This window comes from Oratosquilla oratoria, chromosome 31 (assembly GCF_046742065.1).
Source record: "Oratosquilla oratoria isolate Oo_2021 chromosome 31, ASM4674206v1, whole genome shotgun sequence".
Classification (NCBI taxonomy): domain Eukaryota; kingdom Metazoa; phylum Arthropoda; class Malacostraca; order Stomatopoda; family Squillidae; genus Oratosquilla; species Oratosquilla oratoria.
In genome coordinates this window covers 2,931,605-2,948,718 of record NC_134807.1, presented here as the reverse complement: position 1 = coordinate 2,948,718, position 17,114 = coordinate 2,931,605, and the positions used below count along the sequence as shown (strand labels likewise).

Below are 17,114 nucleotides of genomic sequence, written 5' to 3'. Positions count from 1 at the left end.
ATTAAGAGACTTGGTGTATACAACTTCCTTTACTATGGACAGAACCTACCAATATACCAAGGGCTTCCCTTACCAAGGAAGTAGCCAAAGTTAAAAGGCATATACCCACTCCTATCCTCCACCCATTCCTCTCTCATCTTAGTTCCTCATGGATGGCGGGTCATCCCTGTATCTCACCCACTGCCCTGGGTCAGAAGCAATCCAGTAAGACACAGCACATCCACAGCAAGGCTGCTTCACTTAATTGGCAACCACCTTATCTGCTGCCCTCATGCAGAATAAAAAAAAAAAAAAAGGGTTGGGGGTTGTATGAACTTCCACCATTGAGGAGTCCTCACTAAGAACCTTCCACCACGAGGAAGTGCTCATTAAGAACCCCCACTGGGACAACCCTGATATGAACCCCTTTACTGGTTGAATCCCAGAACTCCCCACGTATACATTTGGTCTATGTGTGCGTACACATATGTAAGTTTTAACTTGGGCTCTCTCCATATCATTGAATTATCACACAGATATAAATTCTTGTATTGTTCAAGCTAAGGCTATGTTGTGGGTGTATGGTAATATTAAGTCACAGTTTAGGCTAAGAAAATAAAGTCATCATTTCGTTGTGGGCAGTAATAAAGTCAGGAAAATTCACAATTTTCCCAAGTAAAGAAGATAATAAAATAGAAATATTAAAGTTACCGTGCCACTATTTGTTTCATCTTTATTGCAAAAACCTTTTGTGTTTAGTGTCCCACAATGCATTTTATCTGACTTGCTTTTATTTCTATTGAACACACTGACAAGTTTCCTTTGTAGCAAGTGATTTTTCAAGTGGAGGAGTTGAGACTAATTTGTTCAAGCTTTTTAACACATGTAGATATTTGAAACCCAACCCATACTCATTTGTAGTGATAAGTCACAATAGTTTACAGAAAGGATTCCTTTCTTCAGTGCTTATGTTCTCACTTGATAAACAGTTCGAATATAGGAATGAAGTAGACTACAAGAGACCATAAGGCCTATACTAGGCAGTTCTATGTTCATTACCGCCTATCATTTCCATCCAATGTGTTATCTAACCTCTTAAAACGACAAATAGTTTCAGCATTTGCTACATGGTTTCCAAGTCTATTTGTTAACCACTCTTGGTAAACCTGTTCTTGCCTATTCCATTCTTAAATCTAAATTTGTCCAATTTGAATCCATTAGTGCAAGTCCTGCCCTGTTGTCATAATTTAATTACCTTGTCTGCATCACCCTTTTCCAAGTCCTTGATCCACTTAAACACCTCTATTAGATCACCCCACACTCTGTCTTTCCAGAGATTGTAAGTTAAGGTGCCTTAGCCTTTGCAAGGTAAATTTCTGAGTCCATGTACAATGTTGCTCATTCTCTTCTGTACTGATTCTAGTGATTAAATATTCATTTTATAGGACAGAGTCAAGGATGGGCCTAACACCAGATAGTTTGATAACTAGATCTGTACCTTGTAACTGTCCTAGCAATAGTAATACATGAACAGGTTGATAACATTACATTAGTGTGTTTTATGTTGTGGATACAGACTAAAACAACAAGTGATAAGGAAGAGCATGGCCTACATTTAGGCATTGTAATAAAACAGCATTTCAATTTTGTTTTATTGTGAAGTTTCACAGTACTAATGAATGATGCTACAGTCATTCACTTATCCATTTATTTCATTTATTAATTTGTTTTGAAAGATCAAGTGGTATTCCAGTGGCTCTACAACACAGTTTCAAGCTTTAAACAGACCATATCCTGCAAATACAATTGAAATGAACAGATTTGAGATCATCTAGTCCTATAAAACATCCACTAAAACTCCTCTTGTATGACCACAGCATCATTTAATGAGTCATAACAATTTCATACAGTACTTGGCTCCAGGAGCCAAGATAAGAGGGAGGGAGAGGTGAATGGGAGTCAAGTGGGTGAGGTTGAACTGGGTATTTAATTTATTGTAGTATACAGGAAAGGGGCAATACTCATTGAGTCCCGTCTTATTCTCTAATTTTCTAAAATACCTAGACTCACATTCATCACCTTTATCTTCCACTTCCTTCTTTTGCAAACCTTTGCAACCTCCATTACTAACTTCCGTAATCCCTCCTCTGATCCTGCTACAAGTGCAGTGTCATCAGCAAACAACCACTGCCTTATCTCCCATTTTTCTCCACTTTCTTTAACCATTTCCAATCCCTGGCCCAGTACCCTTGCATTTACCTCTCACACCACCCCATCCATGTCTAAATTGAACAGCCATGGTGACATGACACCTGGTGAAATCCCACCTTTACCTCAAACCACTCGCTGTATAATTATTTTTTTTTTCCCCCAAGGTTTACATCATCCATTTCTGCCTCAAATGCCATATATCCAAGTTTGAACCAAACAATTATCTCCCCACACAGCTCCAGTCTTTAGTAAGAAATGTGCAATGCAATGTCACACAAGAAAAGTTTCTTGTGCGAGTTATGTGGCTTTTGAATGCATCTCGTGGGAAAGCTCCATTGCACAAGTCACACTAGAAAGACTTGTCTTCCGTGTTGATCATCATGTCGTCACCCTCTTAAAGAAATTGCCTAAGTCATTTTTTGTCAATTTCTGGATTTTTTTTTTTTTTTTCCCAAAATCAATTTTTTATTGCTCCTTGTGGTGCAATTCCCAATGTTTTATTTAGTGTCTGAGTGGGTTAAAACTACGTTAGGAGGAACATTACGTACATTTATAAAATAGAAAAACTTTTTTTTTCTTCAATTTCTTGAAAAGCTGGACAAACGACGTAGGCACTTTCTTTATGAGGGTGACGATATGCCATTTGATATTACTCCTTCACGAGAAAGATGCTTTACACAGGTCACAGTAGAAAGGCTTCTCTCCATGTGGGTCATCATGTGCTATTTCAGAACACCCTTTTATGAGAAAGCTACATGTCACAGGTTATGCTGCAGGAGAGGATTTTCTCCTGTGATGGTCACTGCATGATATTTGAGATAATCCTTTCATGAGGAAACTGTATCACACTGGAAAGGCTTCTCTCCAGAGTGGGTATACATGATGTTCGAGATGAATTTTCTGGAAAGGCTTCTCTTCAGTGTGCATAAAGCATGTGACTGCAGTGTCCCCTAAGTGTACATAGCATCAACTGTACATAATATTGTTAATCTTCATCAAATCATTGTATACATCCATTATAATCAATACAGTATATTGTAAATATTTTACCACATCCATGGATTGCCATCGTATAGCGGAATCTATTCATATATATAGCTTTATTTGCATACGCTTTACAAAGCATTCACATATCATGTATTCTGTATGTCATGGCGGACGGGTGAATCAAATACAAGTCCCAAACAGTATTGAAGTTTGAGTTACTCCTTCCTACAACTGGGACGATAACCACCATTTACCATGATGAGGTCGCGAACATCAAAACCACTCATGAGAAAGCTGCATCACACAGCTCACACTGGAATGCATTCTCACCAGTATGGGTCATCATATGATATCTGAGGTGACTAGAGAAACCTGCACTGCACAAGTCACACTGGAAAGGCTTCTCTCATGTGTGGGTCATCACATATTTGAGAACACTCTTTCATGAGAAAACTAAATTGCACATGTCACACTGGACTGGCTTCTATCCAGTGTGGGTCATCATGTGATGTGTGAGATCACCCTTTTGTAAGAAAGCTGCATCACATAGGTTACATGGGAAAGGCTTCTCTCCTGTGTGGGTCATCACATGATATTTGAGGTAACTCTTTTCTGAGAATGCTGCATTGCACAGGTCACACTGAAATGGCTTCTCTCCTGTGTGGGTCATCATGTGACGTTTGAGCAGACTCTTTTCTAAGAAAGCTGCATCGCACATGTCACATGGGAAAGGCTTCTCTCCTGTGTGGGTCTTCATATGATATTTGAGGCGACTCTTTTGTGTGAAAGTAGAATCGCACCGGTCACAGTGGAATGGCTTCTCTCCAGTGTGGTTCATTATATGATATCTGACATGACTCTTTTGTGAAAAAGCTGCACTGCACAGGTCACATTGGAAAGGCTTCTCTCCTGTGTGGGTCCTCACATGACGTTGGAGACTTCCCTTTCGTGAGAAAGCTGCATCACACAGGTCACACTGGAAAGGCTTCTCTCCCGTGTGGGTCATCATATGATATTTGAGGCCAACCTTTCGTGAGAATGCCGCATCGCACAGGTCACACTGGAATGGCATATCTCCTGTGTGGGTCATCATGTGACATTTTAACTCACTTTTTCGTGAGAAAGCAGAATCGCACTGGTTACACTGGAAAGGCTTCTCACGAGTATGGATCATCAGATGATATTTGAGGTGAGTCCTTTGTGTGAAAGTAGATTGGCACAGGTCACACTGGAAAGGCTTCTTCCCCGTGTGGGTCATCATGTGATATTTCAGTTGACTTTTTTGTGAGAAAGCTGCATCACACAGGTCACACGGGAAAGGCCGCTCTCCTGTGTGGGTCATCACATGATATTTGAGGCGACTCTTTTGTGAGAATGCTGCATCACACTGGTCACACCGGTATGGCTTCTCTCCTGTGTGGGTCGTCATGTGACATCTGAGATCACCTTTTCGTGAGAAAGCAGAATCGCACCGGTCACACTGGAAAGGCTTCTCGTGAGTGTGGGTCATAATATGCCGTATGAGATCACTCTTTTGACAGTAAGCTGAGTCGCACAGGTTACACTGGAAAGGCTTTCCTGTATGGGTCATCATGTGATATTTGAGTTGCCTTTCATGTGAGAAAGCTTCATCACACAGGTCACATGGGAAAGGCTTCTCTCCTGTGTGGGTCACCATATGCCGTTTGAGGTCATTCTTACGTGAGAAAGCAGAATCGCACAGGTCACAAGGGAAAGGTTTTTCTCCGGTGTGTGTCATCATGTGACGTTTAAGATCACCCTTTTGGGAGAAAGTTTTATCACACATGCCACACTGGAAAGGCTTATCTCCGGTGTGGGTCGTCACATGATATTGGAGACCACTCTTTTGCGAGTAGGCTGCGTTACACAGTCCACACTGGAATGGTTTCTCTCCTGTAAGGGTCATCATGTGATGTTTGAGGTCACCCTTATTTGAGAAAGCTGCATCGCATCGGTCCTGCTGGAAAGGCTTCTCTCCAGTGTGGGTCATTGTGAGATATCTAAGATAACTCATGAGACAGCTGTGCTACAGATGTCACACCAGATTCTCTTCATTGTATGACAAAGATACAGAATCTACAGACAGCTCTTCCAAAGAAATGTTGAGTTATCCTCACCCACACCAGATTCTCTTCATTGTATGACAAAGACACAGAATCTACAGACAGCTCTTCCAAAGAAATGTTGAGTTATCCTCACCCTGGAAGAAAAAAAAATAATAATAATAATCATAATACTGACACCATTGAGATTGTGTTATAATAGGATTGTGGATGTTTCATACACAAACCATTTCATACTCAAGTCCCTTTGAACCTAAACAGACCCTTTGTACATGAAAAACTAAATATAAAATAGGAAGAAACACTAACAAATATGGAGCTATGATATAATCCTTTTCTTTCATTAGAAATGCACTGAAAATCATCCAAAAGCTACGTACACATGCCACTATGACCAGAATAACTCAAATGCAGCTTTAGCTTTTTCATCTGGTCAAGAGGTTTGGAAGGGGGCAATGGCCCAGCTGACTACATCAGTCATACTTTAATATAACTCCTCACATTTCATGTTTGGGTTCACTAGACCTGAATCTAAACATGACCTATTATCAATTTGCAGTTTTTATATATGGGGTTGAAAATGCTCAGAAGGATAAGAGCTAACCAACGATATGGGTAAGAATTGCAACCACGAGACTGGGGAACACCTTAATAATGTATCAAGATATTTGCCAGTCTCAATTTTTATTAATACTACTGATGTTATAATTAATATGCAGTACTTGCATGTGTCCAAAATACACTGAATGATATGAGTTAGCCAATTATATAAAAAGAATTGCAAATGTGAAACCTAACCTACCCTACCTCTTGGTAAATATATAGATATTTGCAAATCTCAATTTTTTTAAAATAGCTACCGATGTTACTATTAATTTGAGGTACTTATGTGTGGGGTTCAAAATACTTGGAATGATAAGAGCTAGCTGAAGATATAGGTAAGAATTACAGCTGTGTGACTGGCAACTGTCATCATATATACCCTGCTAAGAATGCAGGACATGCTAAAAGTCATGAACATTCATGAACATTTATTAAGCACTTCATAATCATATGATGGGTCACTATTTAGCATTATTATATTTAGAATTTGTTGGATGGGGAGCAGCACTGAAAAGCTGGCACTGCCCAGGAATTGAACTTGGAACCTCCCATTGTCTGGGCAGGCGTGCTTACTGATTACACCACGGTTGCCTATAATGCCCACTCGCATAAAATTGATATTTCAATAGATAATGGCTTTTAATGTTCTTGCATGTGAAACTTGTGCCTGATTAATGCCACTGTCATTCTATTTTTAACCGCAAAAGACAGACCAGCTTATGTACAAGCCATCTCTTTCATCTAGCACAAATTCCACATGCATGAACATTAAAAGACATTATCTAATGAAATATAATAAATTCTAAACATACACAGATATACCAAGGCTTTTCCCCCTTACAAGGGAGGTAACCAAAAAAACAAAGGCATAAAATCCACTCCCACCCATTCCATCCCCACATACTCCACACACTCCCTCCCTTTTATCTTAATGCTAAATAATGACCCATTGTGTACTTATAAGGTGCTTATGAAATGTTTATAGTATTTGTCCACATGCTACACTTGAAAATATAATGACAATAGCATCTGGCACAAATTTCTCATTCGAAAACAAAAGACAAATGTAAATATATGAGATTAGGTATGCAGGAAAATACTGGAGATGAAGGATAGTTTGAATGATGAGTTGATGGGGATCACCAACCAGAGGGATATGGGTGGGTGGTTATTCACAACAAAGGATTACAAAGGCGGAGCATGCCGACAGGAGACCTTTTGATCCATATCTAGGTCGGATGCGAAAAAAAAATCATATTAATAATAAAACAATAAATAAAAACTATAATAATGTAAATAACAAATAAGATACATAAATAAATGCATAGGTATAGTTGAATAATAAACAAACAGGTAAATAGTAAATAATGATAAATTGACATATAACTAATAATAAATGAAAATCAGACAGACAAATGATAACAAAACAAAAACAAAATAAATGAAAATCAGACAGACAAATAATAACAAAACAAAAAAAAATTATATAAGATAAATTAAAATCCTCTGAACATATTGCTGATGGACAAGGTCATTTGTTACTCTAGGTGAGGAAATACTAGTCTCTTTACATGGCTTTTGTGAGGCCTATTTCAGAATATGTAAATCAGATATGGGGCCCATATTCAATTAAGGATGTGGAGACAGTTGAAAATGATCAGAGATATGAAGGTAGAATGGTGCGCACATTAAGAAATTTATGAAGAAATATTAAATAAACTAAATCTGCCAACTCTATTATACAGATGAGCATACGGAGATATGATTAAGATGTTCTAGAGCTTGGGTAGTGTACATGATCAAGAAGTGTCTGTAAGGATATTTATGTATTGAGACAGGATCAACCAACCATAGAGCTATGACAGTTTCTAAAAAACAGAATAAGGTTACATAAAAGAATGAACTCTTTTATGTGTTAGAATAGTGAAGCCAAAACAGAGAATTTGAAAATAAACTAGACAAAATTGGAGTCCATTTATTTTTTATTTTGCAATCTTATAGATATAAAAATACACTGTACAGTATAAAAGTTGTGAGGATGGCACAAAAAGCACATAACAATTATTTCCATTGCGGTCCTCTTAAAAAAAGTAAAAACCCATATTCACTTAAACAATAAGTAATATGGTGTGACAAAAAAAAAAAAAATCCCAAATTTCAACAAGCCTCGTTTCTTAATTTTCTGCACGATTCTTTGGAAATTTTTTCTCTATTCTAGAGTATGTGTTTGAGATGAACTCCATTTAGCTCCATGCATTTCTTGGGACACAGCACAAAGTTGTCTATGATGTCCTTACAACCCGACCAAGAAATGGCTCTGATCTCCTCCCTGATGGCTTCCTTGAGTTCCGTGATGGTCCTGAATCTCCCTGCATGCACTCTGTCTTTAAGGTAGCCCCAGATAAAGAAATCTGGAGGACTAAGGTCTAGGCTGTGAGGTGCCTGCTCAAAATCAGTCTTGAGACAGATCATGGCTACCTCCCTTATAAGGGGGAAAAAAGCCTTTGGTATATGTATGTATGTATGAGACTGATCATACTACCACCAAAGTTCTTTTTCATTACTCTCCTGTAAGTGTCATGGGATATACCAAGGGTCTGACTTTGCTTGTGCACAGAGTGTTTCGGACTCTTCTAAATTGACTCTCTCATGCTCTCAACAAGTTCAGCTGTAAGCTTCCTGGAGCGTCCTACACTTTCTTGAATGAGCCTGTTTGTAGTAATGTCTGAGGCAGTATATTCTTTGCTGGAGCTCCCAGCGAGATCTAGTTGTGTTCACAGGCATTGCTTCTGTCATGTCCTGTAAAATAAGGGTAATTAGTGAATGAATGAAGGATATATCACAAAAAGTGTGTGCAGGGCCTGTTTTTCTGTGGAGTCACCCTGTATAGCTAAGAACAGACATGTTAAATCATAACATTTAATTAACATAATAATCTTTAACATATAACATGATTAATCATTGTAAAGCCAAATTTCATTACATAAAATTGGGTAAAATTCCAGAAACATGCAAACATGGCTATTTCAACTAGCCTAACCTATTTTCAAATTAAATTGTGTTGTTATTATTCATCTCCTATACTGTACCGAAATGAAATTCCATAGAAAACAATATGTCTTTCAAATGCAGAAGAAAGAGTAAAAAATTACAATTGTGTGCAACTGGAACAGAACTAGAAATTGAACATCTAAAACCATATAGATTTTTTCCAATATTATGTCCATATCTATGAGCTGGTTCACTTGCTATGGTTGAAAATAAAACAATAGTGGCATTCATATAGCACAAATTTCACATGCAAGAACATTTAGACATTATCTATTGAAATATCATCAGTTCTAAGCATAACGAGAAATAACAACCCATTGTGTACTTACAAAATGTTCACAGATGTTCATGACTTTCATTGTGTCCCAACACTGAAAGCCAAACTGTTCAAAACTAATGTATTTGCTTATTGAAGAACAAGGTTTCATAGGGTCAACAACAATACCTAAATTAACAACATGCGTGATAATGAAAGAATTAGAGGAAAGAGGGGAGGGTTTAGAAGTGATAAATTTAAGATAAAGGCACTATTTTATATGAACAACAGACCATAAGGCCTACAGTAGGCAGTTCCATGTCCATTAACACCTATCATCCCCATCCATAAAATTGTCTAACCGTTTCTTAATACAACTGATAGTTTCAGTGCTCACCACATGGTTACTAAATCTATTCCATTCATTGACCACTTTCTTTGTAAACCATTCTTGCCTATTTCCTTCTTAAATGTAAATTTTTCCAATTTAAATCCATTACTACAAGTCCTGTGCTGTTGTCTTAATGTGATGACCTTGTCTGCATCCCCCTTGTTAAAGCCCTTGATCCACTTTAATACCTCCATTAGATCACCTCACAGTTTCTTTCCAGAGAATATAAATTAAGGTGCCTAAACCTGTCCTCATAAGGTAAGTTCCTGAGTCCATGTATTATTTTGGTCATTCTCCAAGGCAGATGATGGACTAATAATGAGCACAACAGTACAAGAAGTAGAGAGAAATATTAGTGGAAAACATGGGTTATAAACAAATAAAGAAAAAAGGCAGCATAATAATCTATAACATGATGAAAAACTAAACAATATAGCTAGCATCAAAGTTAAAAACACCATAAATTACTTAGGAGCGATAATAGAAGATAGAGAAAAAAATATTCAGGACATAAAAAGAAAATGATAGAGAAAATCCAATCACTACGTAATATGATATACGGAGTAATAATGAGAATCTGCAACAATACTATGGAAGACAGTGGAAAAACATAATGTTACCAGTATTACTATATGCCAGCAATATAATAAATTTCACAGGAGAAATAGAATAAATGTGGACATTAAGATAGACATATTAACGGTCAGGATGAGAATAGTAGGAAGTACATAAATAGTGTAATGGACAGAGACAATGGATTGTTAAAGAACATATGAGGAGACATAAATAATGAGGACCAAAAATACAAATGGAACAAAATCGCAGAGATACATGTATGAAAATGAGGCACCATTTCAAAGGGTAAAAAAAACTGAGGTGAAATAAATAATAAATGGGATAAAAACATATGATCATGAACAAAACATGGTAAATCTAAAAAAACACACACCTAAACAATATCACAATAGAAAATCAAATACTAATTATATAAATTATAATACATTAGCATAACATACATCTTTATTGATGGAAATCAATAAAAAAAAAAAGTAGCTAAAAGTGCTACAATAGCAACAACTTGGAGCTCTACACAGGATTCGAGACACCATGTCTGTTTAGATAGATGTGGAAGTCGAAAAACTTATGAATAGATTGGTCTAACCTAACCCTACTTTCTATTGGTATGCATTTAGTAATCCTACAGGCCATCAGTGTCATTGTTGTCAAGGATGTTGATGGCAGGTTTTAATGTAGCTTAATTTACAAAATTGTTACTTAATGTATCATAATAATATATTGCTTACATGTGCACAGGTAGCCATCATCAAACTGACACCGACAGGACTGGACAGATGACACAAACATGGCATCTCAAAGCTAGTATCATGCTCCATTCAGAAGGGTATTGTTTTTAAGATTTTTTTTGTTATCAACTTCCACTAAGAAAAACAGATAATATTACATTGATGTACTTTACCAATATTTTATTTTGTATTAATATAGTGCATGGGTGTGCACTTCTTTAGTAATACCAAAAGAAGAAATAGAATGGATAGAAGATATAAAAGAGAAATCATGCCATTATAATAGACCGGTCATTTACATGGTACAGGGCATAAGGTAACTGCCTACCACAAACTTAGTGGTAGGCAGAAAGGACTAAAAGACTAATTTAATGAAGAAAATGAAACAACAGTTAGAAGAGAAGAAATTCAAATTGAAATTGGTCAGTAAACCTACTAAACCTAATGTTACTGGACCTGATACCACCATGGGCAAAGGTGACTCTAATATGGTGAAATACTCCCTTTACTTAACTGAAACTGTCGAAATATCGTCACCATTCCATTAAGGGACCTTTATCATGGAAATGGCCCCTTCTTGGGCTTTTTTGAGTTTATCCCTAACATATCATATTCCTACCTGGTCTCACTAATTGCTTGTTCGGCAATTAGTGAGACCCTTCCTACCTGTGACTCAATCTATATTCTTTACATTTGTTGATTAAATAATTGTATTTGATTATTGGCCTGAACTGCTTGTAAAATTAGTCAATAGTGAAATAAATATACCTAATTCCTAATAGTTTATATTGGTACGAAGTACTTCAGCACTACGACTACAAGGTAACATTATCATAATGTTACCTTGTAGTCGTAGTGCTGAAGTACTTCGTATGTTTTTAAGTCATAATGATCATAATGATTATGATCATTATGACTTAAAAACATTTTGACAGATTGAATTTACTGTACTATAGATATGGAGAGCTAGGAATAGAATAAGAAATAAATTCAAAAGCAATGATAACTTTATCATATTTGATTACAAAAGAACAAAAACAAAATATATACTCACGAATTAATGTGAAGAAGTCATGAACGAAGGTCGATCCTTTATTTTGATCACGCCAATACCGCAATTGACATCTGACAACTTTAAAACATTGTCAACCGAGGTTCGTGTAGGGTTTATTAACTATTTTGGTGGCTTCATGTTAACCCCCTTGTATTTTGCAATCGCACTTAAATGTTTTCCTAACCTTATTTATATCGAACGCAGGTAAATAATATGTTGTGATGTTTATGAAAGCTCAAGGTGGTACAGTCCGGTTTTGAAATATGGAATGACAGTGTCAGTGATAATTAATATTACTATTTTATTATGTGCATTTGAAGTTCTCCCTTGTTCTTTTATTTTTTTTTCCATCTTGTATTTATTGAAGGTAAATCAAATGCATAATACTGCGTATTTTGTCTTATTTACTGTGACGTAAAAATTAAATTCATTGTGGTCTTCTTTGCCTCACTTGTCTTTATTGTTTATGTTATCTTTTAAGTTTATTGTCTCGCTCGCTCGCTCAGTTTGCCTCATTCGAAACCTCTTTTAGGTTCGAACTGTAAGTAGTTTACATCAATTTATGTAACCCATTTCCATATCCATATGCATTTAGCTGTTTATAGATAACTTAATAATAATTTTGGGGGTCCTACAGTTCCCATAATAGGGTAAATTCGGAAAATTTATCGTGTGTTTACATTTCCCCCACCTAATTTCATCCGCGAGACCAACTTTCGCAATTAGCTTTCCTGGGGATTGTCATCGCTTACTAAAACGCAATATCCTTGCTAAGCTATATTTGTAATCTTATCTTCCAAATACCATGAGATGTAGAAGAGGTAAAGTAGTAATTCAAATTTACAAAAAGAAAATAGACTTCAACATTGAATTCATTATATAATTCATACGACAATTCATACACACAAAAATAAATAGATAAATAAAAACACGATTTTAGAGAATGTGGGTACTGAGAGAACGAACTTAAAATTAAGGGGTGACTTTAAGGTTGTACACCCTGGTCCATAATATAAGTTGTTATATCAACTTTTCTCGTGAGCATCGATTATTTTGTTGATGATAACCGATGTATCGTTGGAGACAATATTGCGCTAAAGAGGTGGAGTCATGCAGATGAAAAGGTAGAGATTTAAGGTGGAAAGGAGAAATGATGGACATTTTTTATTTGTGGAGATTACTATGTTGATATCAAGTGTATTTAAATGTTCTAGTTTACATTCTATACTCATGGTTGTGTATTCATGCTTATGTGTGTGTGTGTGTGTGTGTCTGTTAACCTAACTGTAATATACAGGGAAGGAACTATGGTGCTGGAATCCCGTATTCTCTCTCTTCTCCTTCATTAAAAATTGGCCTTAAATGAATTCATAGTTTCATATTTGACAATGTTTCCATTCATGTTATTCTTTATACTGATCCATCTATATGGAAAACTGTTTCTTGATGTCCTTGAAACACGTACTCGTAGTTTTGTTCAGTTTGTTCCCATGAAATCTTGACGCTTTTCAAACCCAAAGCAAAATGTCTTCTCTGTCAACTTTGACCACTCCCTTCTGGTATCGGACTGGTCTACCGGGAAGATTCCCCAGTGGGTCCTGTCAAATAGGACGTGCATATCCTTACCTGTGGGCAGGAGAAAATATTAGATGATCCTCTGCGTCATAAATATCATCCCATTCCTCGGATGCAAGAGATTTCAGAGTCTGTTTTTCCTTGGTGGGTTTTATTTCCGCTTGTGCGCCATTGTGCGGGGTATAAGTACAAAGATAAACAAACAAATGAGCATCGCAGCCTTCTTATTCGATCCTATCTATAATGGATCGAATAGCTATGCATATCAAGTACATGACAGGCCTCAGAGTAATTGGTAAGATTAAAACGGCGTTTAGTTTCTTTATAGGCTACCCTGGAAATATGCACTAGCGTTTTCTTTCGTACTCCCAAAGTTCCAGTAATTTCTCAATAAATTATTTACTCCCTCCTATTGCTCATTTCTAAAGCATACTTTAATAACTTGTATTTACAAGTAGTCATATCTATTGTTTCTATTAGTATTTCAAGTAATGTATGGAAAATTATTTCGATTACTTAAGGAGTAAGTTTCCTTTAATAAATTAGATACCTACAGCAAATCGTAGTCTTTGATTGCTACCGGGGGACTTTACTTGATACATTTTACTTGTACAATGTGAAACACCCAAAGTACGAGTAATGAAAACTGAAAATAATATTGCGTAGATCGTGAGATTGTTGATGTTTTCCTGCATTTGTACTATGCACGCACATAAATAGATACAACAATACTGAATAGATGTAATAATTTATTTACCTAAAACCTTGACTTGTTTTTTATTCCTTTGTTTACGTTTTAGGAATAAATGGCTCCTTTTGATTGGGCCCTTTTACAAGATTTCCCGGTAGAAATCTTAGACCCAGTCCGCCATTGTTCCCTTCATTATCCTGAATGCCACGACCATGTCACCTCTTTCTCTTCTTTCTTCCAATGATGGCAGATCCACAGCGTCTTATGTTTCCTCACATGATTTATCTACTGGAATGAAGGATCAATTCTTCTTATGCTGTTTGTATTGTGCAAACCATGCGGTACGATTGACCACGTGACAGGCATCATAAAGGACACGCTGCGACCTGACGCACACCCCTGCCTGATCAATGTGACAGCGTGACCCGACTTTGACCCAACCCAATGCAATTAAGAATAGTTATGCACCATGGGGGGTTACCCACGCGGCGTATATGTACGGCTTTGGGCCACACGTGAGGAGAGTTCAGTTATGACCCATCCAAATAAGGGACAAAAACTCACTGACCGTTGTTCCTTCTTGTCGTAGCCTCCCCCCCCCCCACGATACAGTGTTCTCTCGATCTTGTTTATGCCTCACATTTTGCGTACAAACCATACCACTGGTGCGTAGTCTTATCTGGGTCGGATTAGACTCTTGTTATTTTTTAGTATTACTGACCATTTTTTTAATGTTACTGACCATGTGCTGTGATGAAAATTATTCTTATCTTTTGTTTTAGTAATTCTTACTTCTTATTGCATAAAATATTGACGACTTCTTTGTACTTTTGCCCATTTCCAATAAGTTGCATTATTATATTGAATTTTATAATTAACAGTTAGCTTCATTTATTCTATCTGCAGCATTGCATGAGGGGCGGAGACTTGGAATTTAAGAGAGGCAGAAAGGAGAAATTTAGATATATTTTGAATGAGGTCCCTAAGAAGTATGGTAGGGGTTCCAAGGTTGGATAGAGTTAGAAATGGGGAGGTGAGGAGGATAGCAAGGGTGAAAAGGGAGATAATAGATAGGGCTCATGGAAGAGTATTGAGATGTTTGGGCACATGGAAAGAATGAGTGAAGAAGGATTAACAAAATGAGGTGTGGAAGGCAGAGGTGGATGGAGTGAACTTGAGGGGACGACCGAGGATGAGATGGATGGATGGGGTGAAAGGGACGTTGAGCAAGAGGGGAATGTCTGTTGAGCAAGGGAGGGAGAAGACAGGGGATAGGGGTGAGTGGAGTATGCTTGTGTATGGATGATATTTCGATACAGTCCGAAGGGATCTCCCCCCGTCTTCTCTATTTTCCGCATGAAGGGACAAGAAGGGAGGGTCCCCGTGTAAGTCAAACGGCCCTCCTGTGGGTGTGCTGTGTCTTGCTGCACTGCTTCTGACCCGAGCGATAGGCGGGAGACCTTAGTATGTGGATAAATGGATTCTTCATCTTATTATACACGTGGTTTTGGATTGTTTACAGTGTGTGTGTGTGTGTGTGTGTGTGTGTGTGTGTGTGTGTGTGTGTGTGTGTGTGTGTGTGTGTGTGTGTGTGTGTGTGTTTATTTACGGTTATCTCTGATTATTGTTATCTCTAACATTTCGTTATAAAAGGGTCTCCGTTAACTGAATGAAACCGCCCGCTCAGCGAAAGATTCAGTCGAGGCTTGCATGGAGAGTCGGGCTATCGATAAATTCTAACTTAAACGTATAAAATTAAATTTATTTTTGTCAATGTATCAGACAACAATTACAATATTACAATGTTACAATATTACAATGTTACAATATTACATTGTATCAGACAACAATTATAATATTACAAATCAACAATTTCCTTGGCCTGAGTAATTCGGCTTAGTTTTATTATTCGATGGAGAAACGGAAAAGGCTGTCTCCCTGATCGATCAAGAAAACAAGTATATAGGCTACTAAGTGTTGGTAGTAAGCTTTATTCGGTTCAGACTTTGTTTTAAGATATACTGATTACGTACATATACATTCTATGATAAGGAAAAATATAGTCATTTTTTTTAAATAAAGAATACGAGTATAAAGATAAGCACAAAATTACTTTCTTAGAAATACCCCCATTTATAAATATCCCTTGGGAAACAGTTCTTCTTGCTGAATCCCTTGGCTATTTGGAACCCCGGTTAAAAAGCGCTGCACTTAGCAGTTCTAGTCTGTCAGGGAGTGTCAACGCCGACTCGACTCGACGTCACGCTAATATAACGGAACCACCCCTTTCAATACAATTGTTTGGCTAAAGCTTGGATGAACATATTAGGCGACAACACTCGCATATAAATCGAGGCAGGCTTTAATCCTTTATATAATAAAATTGTTTTAGTCAACTGGATAAAATTGTCTGGCATTATCCAAAATATATGAATAAGACGACAGTTTTCGCTCGACCGCAGGCACTTGCTCCGTCACTTAAACTAATACAAGAATCGTGCAAAGCCGTCGTGCATTTTATGATATGTGTCATACCAATTGAATAAACGACATTTGTTTAATTAGAAAATTGACCCTTGTAACCTTATTCTCGTTTTAAAATAGTTCAACAGTTCACGTTCACAGATACTTGCACATTTGCACCATATGTGCATGTTTACAGTTGTGCGTGAAAAGAAAACAAACGTACACACGCGCATGCGCGCGCACTTCCGAAGTATCCACCTGAAATTTATTATTTCTTAAATACCCTCAAACCAACATCTATCAAAAGTATGGTAGATAGTATATTAATAGATACAGCTTGGTGAAAATGCCAATAGTACATTTCCATATTATCCTTCTTATTATGCCCCGTATGGTGTATTAACGACTTAGGTATTATGTTGTCAACAATCCCCTAAGGTCTTTCGTGACGCCCCTACGGAC

The 17,114-nt window shown here is 37.1% G+C and overlaps 1 protein-coding gene across 1 annotated transcript; it reads right to left on the bottom strand.

Annotated features, from left to right (window-relative positions):
* Window positions 1–3,451: 3,451 nt before the first annotated feature.
* LOC143041407 (uncharacterized) lies at window positions 3,452–12,204 on the bottom strand. Its single transcript, XM_076213248.1, has 2 exons — window positions 11,921–12,204; window positions 3,452–5,398 (listed from the first exon to the last, which is right to left on the bottom strand). The coding sequence occupies exon 2, from the start codon at window positions 5,210–5,212 to the stop codon at window positions 3,662–3,664; it is 1,551 nt and encodes a 516-aa protein (XP_076069363.1). The 5' UTR covers window positions 5,213–5,398; window positions 11,921–12,204; the 3' UTR covers window positions 3,452–3,661.
* Window positions 12,205–17,114: the final 4,910 nt, after the last annotated feature.